The sequence below is a fragment of the Taurulus bubalis genome (assembly GCF_910589615.1).
Source record: "Taurulus bubalis genome assembly, chromosome: 6".
Classification (NCBI taxonomy): domain Eukaryota; kingdom Metazoa; phylum Chordata; class Actinopteri; order Perciformes; family Cottidae; genus Taurulus; species Taurulus bubalis.
In genome coordinates this window covers 23,400,962-23,421,259 of record NC_136594.1, presented here as the reverse complement: position 1 = coordinate 23,421,259, position 20,298 = coordinate 23,400,962, and the positions used below count along the sequence as shown (strand labels likewise).

The 20,298-nt window shown below is 46.0% G+C and overlaps 1 protein-coding gene across 1 annotated transcript; it reads right to left on the bottom strand.

The window, feature by feature from the left end:
• Nucleotides 1–6,628: 6,628 nt before the first annotated feature.
• ncapg (non-SMC condensin I complex, subunit G) lies at nucleotides 6,629–16,597 on the bottom strand (the record flags this gene model as incomplete). Its single annotated transcript, XM_079219659.1, has 21 exons — nucleotides 6,629–6,982; nucleotides 7,121–7,190; nucleotides 7,307–7,354; nucleotides 7,450–7,573; nucleotides 8,214–8,381; nucleotides 8,534–8,699; nucleotides 9,298–9,479; nucleotides 9,580–9,816; nucleotides 9,992–10,111; nucleotides 10,593–10,703; nucleotides 10,819–11,007; nucleotides 12,393–12,482; nucleotides 12,608–12,731; nucleotides 13,325–13,465; nucleotides 14,036–14,185; nucleotides 14,263–14,455; nucleotides 14,702–14,786; nucleotides 14,896–15,041; nucleotides 15,265–15,493; nucleotides 15,762–16,007; nucleotides 16,490–16,597. 21 exons carry the CDS (start codon nucleotides 16,595–16,597, stop codon nucleotides 6,856–6,858), a joined length of 3,054 nt encoding a protein of 1,017 aa, XP_079075785.1. The 3' UTR covers nucleotides 6,629–6,855.
• Nucleotides 16,598–20,298: the final 3,701 nt, after the last annotated feature.

Genomic DNA, 20,298 nt, shown 5'->3' with positions numbered 1-20,298 from the left:
CCCTGTAAAGAAGACGGTACAGGTAGTGATCCTGAGGGTGTGGGGAGCCATGAAGAAGCCCCACCCGGTCAAAGCTCTGACAGTGACGATACACCAGGTACGGGTAAAGATTGCCATAGTCCTATTAGAGATGGGCAGACATGTCAACCACACCACTCAGAGGACACAAGGAGATCCAGGAGGAATATAGTGCGCCCACAGCGGTTCTCCTCTTATGTCACAGAGCCCTGGAAGAAGTACTATGTTGGATGTTTCCCTGAAAGCGTCCTTAACCAGGAAACGCAAAAGGACGAGGTTTTGACATCTAGCTCCCTGGGTGCCTTATCCAAAGATCCGGATGCTGAAGACACCCCGTTTGAATCAGGAAGTGAAGCCCCTCTGTCCTCACCTGAGCACACAGGGAAGCTTTCCTTTGGATCAACACATGGAGAACCACGTGGGCCAAAATGTCTTTCTACAAACCAGGTCTTTCCACAAACTGTGGCTGCCAAAGACACAAGTCCTACAAAACAGAGCTTAGACGATGAGACGGATGGAAGCGACTGTGCTGCCAAGCCTTTTGGAAGGCTACTACGGTCATCTCCAAAAAGACTACAGGGCTCAAAAGCAACTTCAAGAACTCCCCAAAGCCCATCAAATACGGATGATCCCACGACGTCTGCTACCTGTGTCGAGAGCCTTCCCAACTCCCAAGTCCCGTACACTAGTCCGATAAAGCTCATGTTTTTTTCACCAGTACAGGATAAGGAGGGGGTTAGATACAGTCTCAAATCAGCATATTCAGGTTCTAGTGCACAGGAACCCTTTGACCCATGTATAGTCTCTTCATGGTCAGGGATGCTTAAGAAACAAAAACGCCAGAGAACTGAGCCTGTCACTTCACCACTAAAGTCTGCTACCTCACCTGCAAGATCTGCTTCTTCTCCCAAGTCTGCTTCTTCTTCGCCCAAGTCTGCTTCTTCTTCTCCCAAGTCTGCTTCTTCTTCTCCCAAGTCTGCTTCTTCTTCTCCCAAGTCTGCTTCTTCTTCGCCCAAGTCTGCATCTTCGTCATCAAAGTCTGCTTCTTCTTCGCCCAAGTCTGCTTCTTCTCCCAAGTCTGCATCTTCGTCATCAAAGTCTGCTTCTTCGCCAGCCAAGTCTACTTCTTCACCCAAGTCTGCTTCTTCGCCCACCAAGTCTACTTCCTCGCCCAAGTCGGCTATGTCATCACCTAAAATAGGCTCCAGAAGATCAAGCGAAGGTACTCCAACTAAGCGTGGAGCTGAGAGCCAGCGATCACCAGGTGACTCGATATCTTTCCATGAAACCACTCCAAAAAGGCGTCCGGGCCGGCCAAAGAAGCTGGGACCACAGCTTGAGCAAAAGGCAAAGAGGCCAATCGGTCGACCACGCAAAGAGAAGGCAGTGGATTCAGTAATGGGAGCAAAAACGGGAGATGGACAATCTGTTACAGCATCTGAAGTTGAGGAGAATGTAAACAAGAACCTTAAAATAACAGTAGTGTATGGCCGTTCAAGGCGAAACAAACGGATGGTGTCTGAGGGCTTTGACCAGCTGCAAACAGAATTCCATGATGCTTGGCAAGCAGTGGGCCTAAAAGGTGACTTGGGCATTTTAATGCACAACTCTAAGACAAGCTCAGGTAATATCAAAGCAGCCTCAGCAGAATTGTCCGAGGAATTGAATTTTGTCGGCCCTGTAAAAGAGTCTGCCCCTCAATCTAGCAGTAACATCAAATGTCAAAAGAGGGATGATTCTGCACCCTCAAGGAAACCAGGTAGACCTGCAAAAGTTAAAATCTCTGGGATCTCAGTCACAGTCACCACGGTGTCGCCTCGGCAGCGTAAAATTCAGATAAATAAGGATACTCTGCCGTCTCCTGAAACACAAATTCATAGGAAAGTACTCTTACCAGAACTCAAATCTGCCAAAGAGCCCTGGACAATCAGTCGTCAGTCAACCAGCAAAATCCAACAAACGGAAGAAGGGGTTGAAGCGGAGGATGAAAGCAAAGGCCAACCGCAACATCAGGCTGTAGCAGTGCGTCACTCGATGAGAGTGAGAAAGCCCTCGATCCACTTTCTGCACGCCGTTGCCACCTCTAGATCCTACAGCCACAGTAATGCTCTGCTGCGGCGCTCCAAACAGCTTCTGCTGAACAAGGCCAGCAATGAAAGGAGACAGGGGGAGCACCAGGGTGGCGTAGAGACGTCGAGGGAGAAAAGACGGCTCTGTGGACCAGAAAGAAACCACATCTCTCAGGACCTGAGCAGAGTGGCAGGCGTGTCTGTGAACTCCATCTTTACCCCAAAAGAGACACTAAGGTGGTGGGCAGCATCCGCCGAGGAGCCGACGATGAACCAGGAGCTCGCCAGGCGAATACGACTCATCTCTGACACTTGGGTCTCAAACACTGTGGAGAACCAGGAAAAAGAAACTGCCTTTGAATCAAATCTAGGCACTAAAGGAAACGGTTCAGTCACCGGGAATTCAAAACATTCCTCTGTCCGAATGCTGTTTGACTGCCCTTCTAACAAGCCCAGGTCCTGTAGCATGCAGCAGCTCTGCTCCTGGTTCATGCAGACCACAGAGACCCAGTCTCTGGCTATTACCAAGAAGACAAGCTCCCGCAATCCTTACGAATTTATGCACTTCCCTCGTTATGTCAATAAGACAAGCGTTTGCCCCAGCCCTCAGGCGGAGCGACTACGCAAACACATCAAGAAATTTGCTAAAACTGTGCCAAAAAGTCCTTTGCAACACCAACGAGCTCAAAGAAGGTTGAGGAAGAGAAACGAGGCACCTCTACCGACGCACAAGATCAGGCGACGACTTTTCTCTCCCAGCTGTGCAACAGGCCGGCTCCGTCAAGGAGCCCAGCGGTGGAGACGAGCACTGGGCAAATACCGGACCACTCTATGTAGAGCCAGGACCAGGTTCCTAACCCGAAAAGAAAGGGAGAGGTGGCGAAAGAGGAATAAGAGAAACGTAAAAGTAGCTACAAGTTGTTCAACTGGACACGTAGTGGCTGAGCCGCAGCCACAGCGTAGATCATCACGCAGATCGGCAAAAGGTCAGTTATCTGACCGTCTGGAGAACAGTTCTGCCGGCGGTTCTGGTGACCAAACTCTGGAGCCTGTGGATGCAACCAAAGAGCAGAACCTCTGCTCTAAAGCCTGGAGTCCCGAGACACTGAAGGAATGCCGGGTGTTTCTGAGGAAGATCAACTCCCCCGACAACGAGTCCGCTGAGGAGGAATGGGACTCCTGCACCGTGACACTGGACAACGGGTCACCTTCCGCGTACCTCTTTGCGGGAAGGGAGAGAGAACTGGTAGGGGTTGTTAAAGCTGTGAAAACTGAAAGAAAAAGGAGCTCCGCCTCAACGGAGCTCGCAAGTTCTGAACCTAAATCAGTCCAGGAGCCGGATGAGACGCCAGCGGGGAGGCAGAAAGGCAAACACAGAAGTCCCGGGGTCGTGTCGGCCGAAGCGCCGCAACCGCCGCCAGCGAAGATGTTGAGACAATCGCGGATGAGGGGCCTCACCGGGCCCAGGTGGTGCGACTTTGTGTTTGGTAACTACCTCTCTTCTTTTATTGAATATGCAACTTTTGTCGAACCTCAATTTCAAATCGTGACCAAATCAAGTTGTGCTCTCTTTCTTCTCTGACAGAAAACTAAGTGAAGCATGACGCCTCCCGCAGCTGGGAAAAGGACTGGTTTAACGTGGTGCCTTTGGACATTGAGCTGACCACGTGGACTGACCATCCCGCTATGGTTAAGTCTTACACTCAGCAATTATGTAGCAGTCTAACTTAACAAATGCTTGATGTTGCACTATTTTTATCTATGTGTATGTACAGAAATGTCTGATTGATTTTGTTTTGTTTCTTTTTTTTTATTCTAAACCTGCCTTTGTCTCTCTGGACACGTTTAGTAGATCAAATCATTACGTCAAACAGAGTTTTATTGGGATCATTGCTTTTTATTGGAAGGAAAAGGCCAAGCTTTGATTGCATTAAGACAGAGCCATCTCCCCCAAAATATACCTCACTATCAGTGACCTTTTTATTGAAAATCTTGATCTGAAACTATACAAATGCACAGCCCAAGAAGCCCCCAAAAAGAATTGAATGCATTTCTTTGACACGTAATTTATAGTCACCTTTGCTTTGGCACTGTTTGAATTCCAAATTTCTCTTTTTATATTTGTTTTTATATTTGACAAAATGATTCACAATCCGAGCCTCGCTTGCCATGTTTTTCTTTGACGCTTCAGTCACTGTTGTATTGCCAGCAGCCCAAAACCAGGTGTGAATGAAGGACTCATTGTATCAACCATCTTCACTGCTAGTGTACGGGGCCCAAACTCTAAAACGGTGTATTGAACTACAGTAATTGGACAACCACCTTGTACTAAAACCAAATAATTAATGTTATTCAAACAATAGCTTCAAGTCTTGGCCCCAAACTGCGGGTAAACCCCAACGGCCATGTTCTGAGTGACGACGTGATCGGCCCCGCGAAGCGTAGAGGTCGACGTGAGGCGCTGAAGGAAAAGGCTTCCGGCAGGTATCGTGAGAGTAGAACCGGATTCACGAGTCGGTTTGGTGGATCTGTCTCGTTTTAGTTCAGTGATCTTTGTGTGTCTTTTGTGTATCTTCTCCTTTTCACCCAAAGCAGATACTGTATGTTGGTGTCGGATCTACTTCTTGCACTATCCCATCTGAGATTATTAACCCCCACTACACAGATTCCTTCCCCATATTTTGCACATCCCGTGTCCCACTACCAACCCCTACTGTAAAACTAGAGAACCTATTTGGTGCAATACAAACCCAGATGATTTATCCATATGTAGTAATTATTTTATTGCTGACAGACGAATGGATGTACACAAGTACCGATGGCCTGGGATGTTACTTCAGTTTTTTGTTTTAATTCCATAGCCATGTAATGTGATTTTTTTTTTTTTAAACGATATCGCTCTTTTCTTTCCCACCTGCTTTATTCTCCTCAATGAAGCAGAAAAATAACAGATCCCTAATTGTCGTGATAGCATTAAATAGTTTTTATCATAAACGTACTAGCATTATTTACCGTTTAAATGCAGGTGGGAAACGTGTTGCTGTTTAAGGTTTCGGCGAGAGACGCCTACCTCCACTGGGGCTCAGCTCGGCCTACTGCTCTTTTAAATATCAACCATGTGATCGACGAGGCCAGAGAGACGACCGGTCAACACTAACCTCGGATCGGTGTCGCGTGAGAGGAGAAAGTAGATCCAAGATGTCTGGTCTGTAGGTCAGGCCTTCAGCCTGTAGAGTCTGACTATGGTTGCCGTTTCAACAGGCGTGTGGGCGGGCGGCCCAGTCTTGTGATCAGCGCTCTGTTGAAGAACCTGGTGCTAAAACATCTGTTGTATGTGTTCTTTGTCATGTGTTTTTATATACTGTCTACTTCAGATGCAACAAAGAGGTGTCTGTAACAATAAAGACTCTTTTGAAATAACAAGCGAGTTTGATTTTCTCTGACTTAAATAAAATACAACCCCTATGATTTCCATGGTGGAGTAGACACGACTCCAAAAAATGAATGCAATGTCTTTTTTAGAACACCAGGTCTACCATAAAGACCTGCTGTTAGATTGTGTGCACCTCTAGGTGTGGCAGTGTGGCGCTACACCTACACCTACATGAGGATTGTTATGCTGGTTTCTGTAGGCTCGGGTTACCAGAGCAGTTCAACTGCCTAATGGTGTCGTCCTCTTTAATACAGTATGTTCGTTGAGTAAATGATGGTCCAGTTAGATTTAATAGACCAGTGGTTCAACCTTTTTTCAATGATCTACATCAGTGAAATATTTTCAGCGAAGTACCTGCTACCAGTGCAAAGCATATTTGGTTGAATAAAAATATGTAATACACAGCACTGTGCCATCAGTCTGTAATATAGAATATATAAAATTCAGTTGGAATTGAAACATTTTATCGAATATTTATTAAATGTTTAAAGGATTTTATAATAGACGCTAATTTTAAATGTTTTTTACAAATCCCACAAACCATTTGAGAACCACTGAAATAGACCATAAAGCAGGGTATGCTTTAGGGCGTGGCTACAAGGTGATTGACAGGTTGCTACTGTTCATACGAATTCTGTACGTTACTCCTCCCCCGACCTAATATGGGCACTTCCTGGTTCACTGGTCACCTTGAGGCAGTCCATTGGATGACATCACGATGTGGTCCACGCTGCTCGGGTGTCCATGACCTTCCTCGAGGACGAAGGAACGTGTTGATGGACCGTCAGAGCAGAGAACATCCTCCAGATGTTCATAACCTTAGCAACGCCGTAGTATAACATACAGATCAAGAGATGCCACATGGTTGTTGGCAACATTTGTAGCAAAAATATATATAATTGCTTCCAAATTACTTGGTGCTAAACTTTTTTTTTTTTTATATGTATGTAGTGTTTTTGGATACAGTCTGAATAATAAAACAATGCACTGTGATTTTGGCCATTTAAAATATATCTTTACTTTTTTCAATCTTCAAGTATTGTAGTAAGATTTGACATTGCTCCTTTATCTGTGAGAGGAAACGCACATCTTCGGTTGAACATACAGAGCCACTCAGCTTTTATTGACATAGATAAGGACAGAAGTAGAGGAGGAAACATGACAACATATAAAAGAGTCAGAGGAGGCTCAGTCACATTTACTGACTTCAATTGGACTATAAAAGAGAAGGTAAATGGCACCAAGTAACAAACGTGTTTGTGGATTATATTAGACAAGCACCTCAACACCGGTTAAAAGTAACATTTTTTGCATCCGCTGTTAGTGACCCGACTTCTACGACACGTTGGCCTCCTGGTTGATGAGGGCGTTGAGGTCCAGCTTGGTCTTCTCCAGAGCAGCAGTCTTGGCCCTCCGCGATGGACGCACCGCAGGAACCGACTCCGGAACATTTTCTCCATCGCTGTGGCCCAAACAACAAAGAAAGGGGAGGGGCCAAAAGATTATGAGAAATGTGAAAATGAAGCAATCGAATTATGGCCGTATTTCTAAACTAAAAGGGACGTCGTTGCGTTCCCTCGCGCCGGCTGAAAGCGCTCACCTCTCCTCCGACGACTCGGCCCTCCTGCTCGGCTTCCGGCCGCTTTTGGCTGTGCTGACTTTCCTCTGACCTGTGGAACAAGCGCTCAGGTTACCTCACATTGCCGAGTCCTCTCTTTGACTCGGGGAGACGAGGAAAGCTCCAACAATAAAGATGCACTATGAACAGCTGCAGTTTCTTAGGTACCTCTTTTGGCCCTCTTGGCAGATTTACACAGATCGTCTGTTGCCGCCTCTGTGGACGGATAAAGACAGACAATGAATATCCTTTGCAAAGACGCAGGTCCAGAGGAGGAGACGCTGGTTACGAGTGTTACGCCGGGTTGTTACCGTCTGCGTTAACGTCCAGCGGCTGGAGAGCGCTGCCGCTGAGGAGCTCGGCCTGTTCCCGTGCGTCCGCGAGCTGATGAACCATTTTCTCCAGAGCACGGAGACAGACGCGATCCTTCACCACCTGAGGAAACAGGACGGAGGAAATGAAACGTCGGGGCAGATTCATAGATGTAGAAAAACCGTACGAGTGTTTGGCCCAATCACAATCTCATGGACTTTGAGGCGGAGCAGATCGTGGCGCGTTTGAGGACTTTCTCACAGACAATTTGAGCCCTTTACGAGCATTTTACTTCAGTCAACATTTCGAGAGAGTTTGCCCAAGGGTCTTACCCACAATGCATAGCAATGAATAGGGTTACCAGTGGAAGCCAGAGATGTTAAAAAAAAGAAAGAAAATGGTTAAAAGAAAGTGGTTAAAAAAAGAGAAACATGAAAGATTAAAAATGGAACCTAGACACACATGAAAGCCAAACATTTTGTTTCGTTATTGAAGCCGTTTTGACAAATTAGTAATTAGATTATTGATCACAATCCCCTCTCATCTCCACGCCTGGAAGACGTTCAAAGTATAAAATAAATTAGGGTTGGGCCCACGTCATTCTGTTGGTGTCGACTTAAATATTTCAACAATGGATTAAAATGCCATTGTGAGCGCAACCGTAATCCCTCTGACGTTCCCTTTAGCGCCACCATGAGGTTGATTTTGCTTGGCACATTTAATGCGTCATAAGTTCAGCACATCATCGTCGGCCCAAACATGCCTGAACGAGCTGCTGCAGCAGCGTCTGCAGGTCCTTCCTGACGGTCTCTCCTCGGCTGAGCTCCAGGTTGCTCAGGGTCTTGGCGTAGAGACGCACCTCCGGGGCGGAGGGGTCCTTCAACATCTCCCCACACATGCGCACCGCCAGGTAGTCGTGGACACACACCTCCTGCAGGCACAAGCCGTTTGTCGTTGGTCCCATTGAGCGGTTACAAGTTACAAACAAAATGTGCATTGTGTGAGAAGAAAGCAACGCGGCGAGAAGCTCAGAAGGCCAACAAAAAGTTCACAGTGGTTCCGGGCGTGTTTTGTTCTTCTTACCTCCGTGTTGGCTGAGGGCTTGATGAGCGCACTTGGACGAGTGAGCTCGACGAGCAGCTCCACCACGTTGTTAATGTCCACCTCGGCGAGTGGAGAGGTGGCCGGGGCGTTCATCATGGTCCGAACGGTCGGCAGGAAGCTCTCCTCCACGACCTCCTGGTGAACCCTAACGCACAGAGACACAGTACTATTAGCTTAACTACAGGAAGCTACGACTTTAACTACAATATATTACATACATTAGAACTATGATTTTTTTGGACATACTACTCTGACCTTTTTGACCTAAAATAATGTCATAACTTACTGTACTATGACTTCTTCCATGGCATACCATCCCATGTTTTTTTTTAACATAAAAGATCTCATAAAAAAAAAATGACCATCACGACCAAACTACACTACGATTTTTATGACTTTTCTGACGCTATTCTCTGACTTTTAAGACTATACTATGAATTATAAAATGTGATAAGATACTGTATCATGACTTTCTTTGACAAAATATGTATGCTCTACTACACTGTGACACTTTCTTTAACTACATTTTGTATGATATACCTACTCCATATTAGTTTATGTATTTAATAACTAATTAATTCACCAAGGCTAAGTAATAAACTAATAGGAGGACGGAAAAAAACACGGGCGTAATAAATTAAATCCCCGTAGTCGGCTTGTGTGTCTGTGTGTGCATGTGTGTGTGCATGTGTGTGTGCATGTGTGTGTGCATGTGTGTGTGCATGTGTGTGTGCATGTGAGACCTGCTCTCGCGGGCGTAGAGCTGGAAGAAGACGCCGAGGCAGTGCCGCAACCGGGTGTCGTCCTCTGTGACGGGATTGTACCACAGCAACACCAGGCGGGAGAGCATCTTGGCACTGGAGATGCGGCCGGTGTACATGAGCTTGGCCAGGCCCTCCGCCGCCTCTGTGCGCAGGTCAGACACCTGAAAAATGCACACGCACGGACGATCCAATAAAACCCATCTTCGGCGACATTTACGCCCAGGGAGGGTAACTAGACGCGTACGGCTGTTAATATTTCACCTCGCTGTCCAGGAGCTCCGACAGCATCACCAGTATGCTCTGCGACGTGTCCTCCGCCGAGTCTCCCTTCTCCTCGGCCGCTGGAGCGTCCTCCTCCTGTCCGTCTGGGGATTGGGATGGCGGCGCCGTCTGAGTGGCGGCTGATTCGGAGAGCAGCTGGAAGCCAAACAGCAGCAGCAGGTCGATGACGGCCCGCAGAGCACTGATGCGGATCTTCACCTCATCCAGCTGGGCGATCTGAAAACACACGCACAGTTCTACAGTGTTTGCATTCATGTCTGTGTATTGGGGCGAGTGAACCACAATTACAGCTAAAATGCAGATTTCGGGGTTCTAGATTCTCTTTTAACATGAAGCCTGTTTATAAACGTATTTTGAACCGGAGGTGGATAAAACACTTGTGTGACATTACCTGCAGCAGCAGGACCATGTGGGTTTTGGCGAGCTCCTTGCTGTGCAGAGTGCATGTTCCCAGACAAACCACAGCCATGTTACGGACAGCAGGGTGAGCGTTCGATATACTGGGCAGGACCTGAGGGACGGGGAAAATAGTGACATCAGACTCTACTTCAGATGATAAAAACTAACAATGAGCAAATAACCACAAAAAAAAAAAAATATCTATCTATCTATATATATATCCATTTAAACATTAACTTTGTACAGAAGGTTGCACCCTGAGAGAGAGCTTGAACAAAGTGTTGGATCATTGTAAAAAGAAACATTCAGCAGAAAAAGTATGCCGTTAATTTAGTCACAATCTGCCTCAAATAAGGTATTTCATACACAGATTAATTATCCATATGGTTTGGATCTCCATGACTTCACTGTAAATTTGAATAATGTAATGCATCACATTTCAACTGTCAGGTTGTGCGATACTGAAACGTCTGCTGTCCAATCAGAGCTGAACATAGATATGTGAATGAATAAGGAAAGAAAGTATGACTGTGCCTGAAGTCTAACGGTCATGTCAAAGTGAAAAATATGATGTGAGCTGTGTGGGATTTTACCAGCGAAGATATTAAGGCGCTTATGGTTGGACCGATTCGTGTCTTGATGCTCATCTGCTTCAGAAGTTCTGCACACATTATGAGACATCTCAGGAGAGTCTCTGGGTCACTCTGGGAAAAAGAGAAAACCAAAAAGGCCTGAAAACATTTCCCCGTTTTGATTCCGGGAGGAAAACCTCTTCAACCACAACGGGTAAATAATAAACAACATGTTATGGTTATGCACCTTCTCAGCGCGGATCTCCTTGTCGGCCGACTGGCTGCCCTCTGCGATTTCCTGGAGGGTCTGGTTCCGGTGGTTCTCGAGCTCGGTGATGGAGTCCTTCAGCTCGGCGGCGCGGCTGAAGTCCTGGGCGGCGATGCAGTCGTCGAGGGTTTGCTTGGCCTCCAAAATGCGCACCTTCACCTCGGCCAGCTGGAGATGGGGACGAAAGCGGAGAGTCATTCCTCAGCTGAGACGGCGACTGCATCTCCATTTAGAGGAAAAACACAACACCTGGGGCTCTGGGCCAGGTGACGGCCCTCTGGAGCCTACAGCGCCTTTACCGACTGAGATCGGGAGCGGTGGAGAGAGATGCCGCCGCTACACAGAAGGGATGGCGTTATAATACACCTGGGCCAGGATCGTCTCCCTTTGCGGCCGCTTGTGCGCATTTGTGTTCCTTGGTAACCAGCGACTTCCACTGAAGCCTTAGAGACCCCATGTGTCTTTTAAAGAGGGGGGCCACGGCTCTTTAGGGGCCGATACAAGCCAACAGCAGACTCCACATAGACGCGGTGTACGCCATGTGGAAGCTGAGAACCGTAAGATCCACTTGAGATAAATCAGATTCAAATTTTATTAATTTATTGAAATACATTGTGGGAGTATATGAGAACAAAGAACATTATGATAGAATTTAATTGCTTTTTTTTACTATTTGAAAATTGATAACAATGATCCTTTCGAAAAAAAAAGTTACACACTAAGACCTTGAGGAACACGGTAGAAAAAGGTCCATGCTGATTTCTGCGAGAATTGCATTTTTTTTTTTTATCCGCAGGTCTCTAGCTTGTGGCTGGAAAGTTTCATGAGGCTGTGATTTCCCCACAGGTCACGTTAGGTCATTTTACAACGGTTCACACGTGAACACCGTTGGATGCACACCAGTCTCCAGTTTAGACCCAGTTTATGGAATTCCGAGACGGTTTAGGGACGCCAGTATGCAGAGATAATCAAAACACACCATTCTTTTGAATAGGTCAAAATATATAACTAATTTGTACTGCATGCCAAAAAAAACAGCTTGTTTTGGACTCAAAACGGCATGGGATTATCATAAAGTGGGCATGTCCGTAAGGAGGAGTCTCATGTGTATCCTTAGAACAGATTTTCGTTCACATATCTTGAGGGGAGAGGTCAAGGGACACCTTTGAAAAATCGCCACGCCAGTTTCCCTTCGCCAAGCCAGCATGCCAGGGTCTCTAGTTATTCTACGATAGCAGTATCTTCACTGTCGCTTTAAGACTGAGCCTCTTATTCTGCCGTCAATCCTTCGGAAAAAATGTTAAAAGAGAAAACCACAGGAACTCTCGAGGCAAAGACCAGATTGGCATATGCACCAACCCCTTCATCTAAACATGCTTTGTCTCCAAACACAAACCATCTGCTCCGCTGGAGGATCAGTGACAAACAAATGGAAGCAAACAGAACAGGGAGGACTTAGAAAAAAAGAAGAAAGTTTCTAGTAAGAAACTTTTCATGTATTTAGCTCTTCGGCTTTGACATTACTGGCTCTAAGTGCATCTGGGTGTCCTCACCTGGACCTGCTGCCGACGGGTCATGTTCTGGTCCACCGGCTGAATGGCCTCCATTATGGGCTCCCTCACATCCGAGATGATTTCTGCCACCTGCGTGACACAAAACCAGCTTATTTAGACATCTACCCACCGTAGGATGGAAAATTGTTGTTTTTATTATTTGCATGTGTGCATTTACAGTGGTGACAGAGTGGAGATTTAAGTGTCAAACTCACAGTCTGAATGCGTTTGTGGTCGTCAGGAACGAGGGTGAGGAGTTTCTCCATGAGAAGGGAGACCAGGGAGGAGGGAGTCTGTGGGAGAGCCAACATCTCCTGCAGGACAGCAAACACACGCTTCCTACAATAGAAACGTGCAACATATGTTCTTATTCGCATTCAACATTTTTGACAAGCAAAACAAAATAGGGCTGGAGATGTTTCGAATTATGGACACGAAACATCTCTGACCAAACTAAACAAACACACATTGTAGGTTTCAAAACATGGTCTGAAGCTCATGAAAATAAAAGAAAGAATAGCAGCAAGATCTAACCATATACATACATACCTTTCGGTTGACATATTAGAATCAAGGTTTCTTAAGGGAGGGAATATTTTCAGCACTCCTTAAATCAGAAAATACTGCCGACAGCCATAAAAAAAAAGTTCAAGAAATAGCTTTTTTTCCCTGGTAATACAATGAATAAAATGTCTATATGAATTTTTTTTTTTTTTTTCCATTTCATTCATAACATTAGTGCAAAATGCTCAGATTTTTGGAGAAATTAAATTTAGTTGTGCTTGTTATTATCAATTCTGACAGCATAATTGTGTATCACGATATCTCGACATGTCATTTCATCACGGTATGATTCCATTGAAAGATGATGAATTGTCATATTGAATTATAGCCCAGCCACAACGTGAAACTTCCCCTGGCCCTCCGCTCACCTGCTGCCCTCCTCGTTGGTGTCCAGACAGCCGATGAGGCGGATGAGCTGTTGGGAGATGAACTCCTTGGTCATGACGAGCTCCAGCTGGTTGAAGTCGGCCCTCTGCTCCTCGGACAGCAAAGGCACCGCCTTCAGATATCTGCGACGGGGCGAGAGACACACAACTCAGAGGACGACAACATCAGAAGCAGTCAGAGGAGACGGCGGCCGTACAAGAATCACACCGGGAACACAGTCATGAATGCAACAGTGGAGACGGCAGCCAGTCACTCAGACTCATGCAAACATGCACCTGCTCACTGATTTAAAAACATGCCAAGAAGTGACTTTCATGAGCAGAAAGCAACTATAGCGTCACATCCACTGGGCAGGTAGTAAAACAGCAGAATGCTCCTACGTTGATGCAGTCCGGGGATTTCAAAGTATAAATGAGTGAGAAGGCCCTCTGTGACTCACGCTCATATTTGGAAGTCATTGTGAGATTACGGAGTGCAGTATGGAGTTTGCCCCTCATGAACAATTAACAAAAACCAGTTTCAGTGATCGTATGGGCACCCGGACTATTGTTTCAAGACAGACTTGAAAAATTGTCAAACCATCCTTTCAACTACAAAAATAAACACTTTGTAGAACCTGCAGCAGTGGGGAAATATACAGCTGACGGCGGGAAAACCAGAAATGTGATCCAGTGAATCATCTCTTCTCTCACCCGTAGAGGTAGTCGGCATAAGTGGCAGCGTCTGGTAACACTTGCTCCAGCATTTCATCACCTTCGTCTCCTTTAGCCTTGATGAACTCACACAGAGCTCTCCAGTAAAGCACATTCTCGCAGGACAAAGAGTCCACCGGGACCAGCTTCCTGTTGACAACAGGGACATTTCATGAATGACACGATGACGCGCTAGAGACGTGACATGACGGGGGTTTGAAGTGTACCTGTTGTCGAGCTGCGCTCTGTTCTGCAGCAGCTCTTCAGTGGGCGTGCCTCTGAAGATGGCTTGCAGCGTGTCCAGAGCCGTCTCAGCACAGTTCTCTACATCCAGCCGGTGGAGCAGCTCTGTGAAGTTACCGTCCAGCCGAAGCATCCAGGCCGGCAGCAGACGAGAACAAACCACGTCCCTCACCGCTTCTGCAACACACGCAGCCAATCAGACGTCTTCAATGGCCACAATGGAATTTAGAGCTGAAGCAAACGCTCGATGGATAGAACATTTATTTTAATCCACTCAGTCACTTTAAACAATTAATTATGGCAATAAATCAAAAGATTAACTAATCATGTTTGTTGTTGCGTTTGGTTTACTAAAATGTGCAAGTACTTGAATTGAAAAAGGTGTCTAAATGTAATGTGACACGGGTACATCATCATCATTACCCGAGGCGTCGTGGAGACCCTGCTGCAGTAGAACAACTCTCTGTGCGATGGTCAAAGCTTTGATGTGAACTTTGTCGGCCAGAACCTTTCAACAGAAAACAAAATGGAGAAAGTTAAACCCCAATTCCCCACATTTAAGCCACTTTATTAGGTTGCTATCTGTACTTTGATCATTCGACTGCGTTTGCAGCTACCTGGTAGGCGAGCTTGCGGACGTTCTCTTTGATGTCCCGAGTGCGTTTGAGTACTTTGGGGAGGGTGCGAGGGGACATCGCAATGCAGGAAAGGACGGCGCGACGAACCTCGGCGTTCGAATCATTTTCTAGAATCAACATGTAGGCTGAACAGAAAAAAAAAAATGGAGCTTTAGACAGAGGGACAAAGAGATGAAGATAGAACATACATAATAAATCACAAAACATAGGCTACGTTAAGGATAATGTACTGAAGGCAGCATATTTTACAGGTGAATGGTGACAATATATTCTGCATTTGTTCGAGTGCGTCTTGTCAAATCAAAACTAAAGCAGGCAGGAACAGAAAACCAAAAAACAGCAACTAACCGTTGATGGTTGGACAGTCGGGCTCCTTTGGCTGTTGTAGACGTGTCATGGCCAAAGCGGCCTGAATCCTCACATTGGGGAACTTGTCGGTGACGCGGACCAGCATGGCTTGGTGGATGCGGTCGAAGAGGTCGTCGTCTATCTGGGCGTTCTCCGCCATGCTGCCCAGCAGCTTGTTGATCAGCTGGCACACGCGGAAACGCACCGCATGGCTACTGGCTTTGTGGGACTGAGAGGAAAGGAAAGGCAGGAAAAAACAAAGAGTGCGAGAGGAGCGGTGCAGAAAGAAGAGCGAGACATGGGATGGGAGAGGTGGTGCCGAGGAGAGAGGCGTCAAAGGAAAGAGGACAAGTGCGACAGAGAGAAAGGGTCCAACGGGGAACAAGAGGAGACGGTTAGGGACCCGTTAAAATCTGATTAAAAAGGCAGCAGAGGCATCAATCACATCTTTGTACAGCACACAACATTGATCTCTTGTATTCCCTGAATGTGTCTACCTCCAACAGGAAGTTGAAAAGGAAACTCAAAAATGGATGATCGTCATCATCATCATCTTCTTCCTTCTCCTCCTCAGCCTCCGGCCGCTCCTCGTCATCCTCATTCTTCGGCGGAGACTGGAAACTCGTGGCAAACCTCGCAACAAACTCCATGACATTTTCCACTGTGGGTTCACGCTTGTAGACAATCATGGCGTACTTCAGGTAGTGGACGAACTCCTCGTGGAAAAGAGTCTTGTCATCGAGCTGGTTGAGGAGACGGAGGGTGTCATGGTAACAAGAGACAAGGGACGCAAACCAAGAGAAACCATAGTTTAGCTTTTGGAAATGGGCAATAACTGAAACCAAAAGTCATGGGTTTTGGCAATATTCATTCACAACAGAATAGTTAATCAGGTTAGCTCGCGGATTAGTTTAATGCCCACAGGCTCAAAACAAAACAGAGAAGCAGCTTTCAGTTTCTGACACACATCCAACTTTTCTGTTTGCCACTTTTTGTTTTGTTTTTTGCCTTGTCTTTCTAATGTCTTAAAGTAAAGAAGTTTGAATTTTTTTTTTGCTGAAAGATGCTTTAAAAACACCGGTATTTGCTTTTTAAAATGTGATGTTATCATATTCATACTTTCTTTACCGAAACCAACTTTGCAGACATGGATGTAAACTACGAGTTCGCGTAGTATTTCTGATTGTAAACCACTAGTATCCTTACATGGTCACGCAGCACCCACCTTGTTGTAGCGGCTGCTCAGGCTCGCCACCAGCTTCGCCTTGTTGTTGTGGCCCCTCTGCGCGCGCTGAAACGCCTCTTTAATTTCAATTTCATTGTCTGCGGTCATCTTTCCTTCACATAAATCTAAATTAAAAAAGGAGAGCGAGAGAGAATCGGTGAAACAGCAGCAGACGCTTTCCCAACAGCGGCTGACACAGTCCGGTTGTAACTGAATGCTAACGGCAGCCGCTCGCGCTCGCTCGTCTCCGGTGTCTCATTAGCTCAAAGCTCCACCTCGCTTCAACTCCCACGGAGAGAAACACGTCACCAAGCTTAAGTTACGCAAACCTTGCTCAGTTGTTCGGGATAAAGTTTCTTTGGGATACTTTATAGCACCCTTTATCACAGCATTAAAGCACATACAGTATTATACAGGACAATTGAACGTATTATGAGTTTTAGAAACGTACCTTTTCTTCACTTCTCCTCTCGCAACAACACTGCCGCCGGTTTTCAAATTCCACTGTTCTCGCGAGAACTGAGACGTGATTACTAAACAGAGACCTTTATTTAGCCCCGAGTTTAGCCTGGCAGGCGTAGCTTACATTACATTACATTTAATTTAGCTGGCGCTTTTATCCAAAGCGACTTACAATAAGTGCATTCAACCATGAGAGTACAAACTCAGAACAACAAGAATCAAGAAAGTACAATTTATTCAAGAAAGACTTTTTATTTATTTTTTAGCTGTAGTAGCTTTGCTCTACTATACAAAAGTAGGAGGGAGGAAACAAAACAAATCAGATGTATAGTCAGTCAGTCGAAAATGAATCAGCAATTATTTTGATTATTTATTCACTGTTTTATTTATTTTTTGGAAAACCTTCCCAGAGTAACGGCTTCTCAAATAAAGCTCTACTGCCATTCTCTGTTTTCATTGTGAACCTTCTTTGAGTTTTGGACACTTTGGTCCCATTTCTCACCATTTTACAGATCAAATGAATCAGTTTATACCTCTCACACCAGAAAATCGTGAGGTTTCATTTCAGTTGGATGAAAGAAATCAATCACTAAACGTTGTGATGTCAAGGGTCACAGCAGACCGGCGCTCACCCCTGGAAAGTGCAGGAACAAGCGTCTCCACGGATATATAGGGCAACTGCAGCCCTCTCTCTCTCTCTCTCTCTCTCTCTCTCTCTCTCTCTCTCTCTCTCTCTCTCTCTGGAAATCAATTTAATATAGAGGCTGCTCTTCCGGGCTCCTGCTTTGGGACCTGCGTGCATGTGGGCCTAGGATCATCTGAGAGGTGTATTATCATATTCAATATTTATGCCGGTGGATGCAGGGGCAAAAAGTCTCTCCATTAGTCCGTACACCTGCTGTGGACTGAGTCAGATAGAGGTGGAAAAAATTGTCTTCTGCAAATCCATGAAAGCATACTGTACTGTGGGGGAAATTCAGATGTCTGGATGCTTTTCAGAGAGATACCCCCCCCCCGCCCCCAGTGCTAAACTACCGTTTCACATTACCTTGCACTCATTTACACTTAGAGCACAGTCCAATACTGAGTAGCTCCATCAAACACAGACACCCTGGGGTCCTCTGAAGCTCCAGCTTCACTATGTGCCAATTGGTTTGTGATCCTTTGACTAATTTCATAATTTGTTTGGGTCTATGCTCGACTAAAGAACCGGTCCCGCATTATAATCCTGCAGCCACGTCTTAAGGCCTCAGTATGCTACGGACAAACGAGGTGGTAAGATGTGCCGTTCTAAAGATACAACTGTTCCTAGCTGCTCTGAGAGGTCATCCCAAAAGGAGCGTGTCATGCATCCCCCTCTGCCTCACCAATCTCTCTCCAAGAGCTTTGGCATTTTTTTGGTACTCTCAAAAGCAATAAATCGTACTAATGGGTATTACACACACACACACACACACACACACACACACACACACACACACACACACACACACACACACACACACACCTTCGGACAGTCTCTCCTCGAAGGCATTCACGGTGTTGCACTTGGTTGGATACGTGATAACTGACGTAAGAGTGAAGAAGGAGAGCTCGACAGCCCATTGCCGCGTGATGGAGATTGGAAAATTGAAGGAGGGGGAGGACGAAACCAACAGAGGAGGGGTCTGTCTCCCAGGACGGCCAGAAGTGTGACAGATGTGGACTTGGACTTTAAAAGACATGCAATAGAGTCCCGTCCTTCCGGTCGACCACCATGGGACCTTGTTTGGGAAAACATTTGTTGTGAACGTAGCTAAATTACCTAGCTAGCTAGCAAGCCGGGTAACGGCCATGTTGCCGTGAGACGAGACATGCAGTTCACTGGTCGGTTTCACACCAAATTAAATGGTACCACGACAAATCGATGACAGACTACTTGCAAAAATATCTTTTACATTGAAAAAAAACAGTTGTATATCTCTGCCACAATTCAAATTGGTTTCTCACCGTTGACTACAAGTACATAATCTTTTTCGCAATTAGTTCCCATGGAAGACACTGGAAAGGGGCGCGGCCAGGCAGCAACCTCTGGCGGATTGGCTTCACTCTGCTTCACTTGGAAAATGGTCATAAAACTTGCATTCTCTCGACGGACCACCAGGAGGCGACTCCTCTGGTTGTACAGAAGTACAGAAATGACTCTACTTGTCACTTGATTTATTCCCTCAGTAAACATTGTAAACATGAGTTTATCGTCTCAATCTCTAGTTTCAAGTCTTCTTCAATACAACATGATGTCCATTTATATATATATATACATATATATATATATATAGTTCGTAAATTATGGTAATTTAGCATTAGGGACTAGTGCAAGTCACCTCAACTTTATGAAACAACACAGCTAAATTTTTATGATCTATTTTATGATCTATTATGCAGTTCTTTTGTTCTCCTGTTTTTGTTTGTATATTTTATTGATTTGTTTGTTTGTTTTCTATTCCATTTGCTCTTTTTGGTTATTTTTGGGGTTTTGTTGTATTCATTGCCTTTATGGTATGGTCCTTTTTGTTTACCGGTATTTAAGTTATTTATGACTACGCTTTGCTTTTCTGTAGAGCACTTTGTAAACTTTGTTTTTAAAGGTTCTATATAAATACAGTTATTATTATTGTTAGTAGTAGTATTATAAAGGGCACAAATATATCAGGTTTGGAGACAAATAGTTGTGAGAGCATTTTCTTGTAGTGGTAGTAGTGCAAGATGTATCCAACCGAGAGGACCGTTTATACAAGAAAGAAGCAGAGGTCACGTCTTTCTGTTTATCGGACTGATGGAGTAAAATCCCACGAGCCCCCCCCCCCCCCTCCCCATCCGCACGGTGATTGATACGGCAGCGCCGGTAGGGGCGGGGCAGCACTGCAGCAGTGCGTCTCTCTCTCTCTCTCTCTCTCTCTCTCTCTCTCTCTTTCTCCCTCCCTCTCTCCCTCTCCCCCCTCTCTCTCTCGCGCGCGCGCCGTCTCCGGTGATGTTCCGTAGCAGGGTACACACGCCCCTCTCCGCCCCTGCCGCGAGACAGGTGGTCGGGCTGTACGCCTTCATCTTCGAGCGCTCCCTCCTAGAGTAAAAGACAGAAGAAGACAAACACCATATCTATTGACAGCAGGGGAAGGGGTCGTCTCGGCGCGAGCGCGAGCGCGTCCCCGATGGACTTCCAGCGTGTGACCTCCGAGAGCACCGGGCGGGAGACAGCAGCGGGAAAGGCGGTCAGCAGCGACCGGAGCGCGCGAGCAGGAGAGACCCCGCCGACCTACCGCCAAATGTTCCCCAGCGAATCGCTCGAGACGGGAGGGGGGCTGCCAACG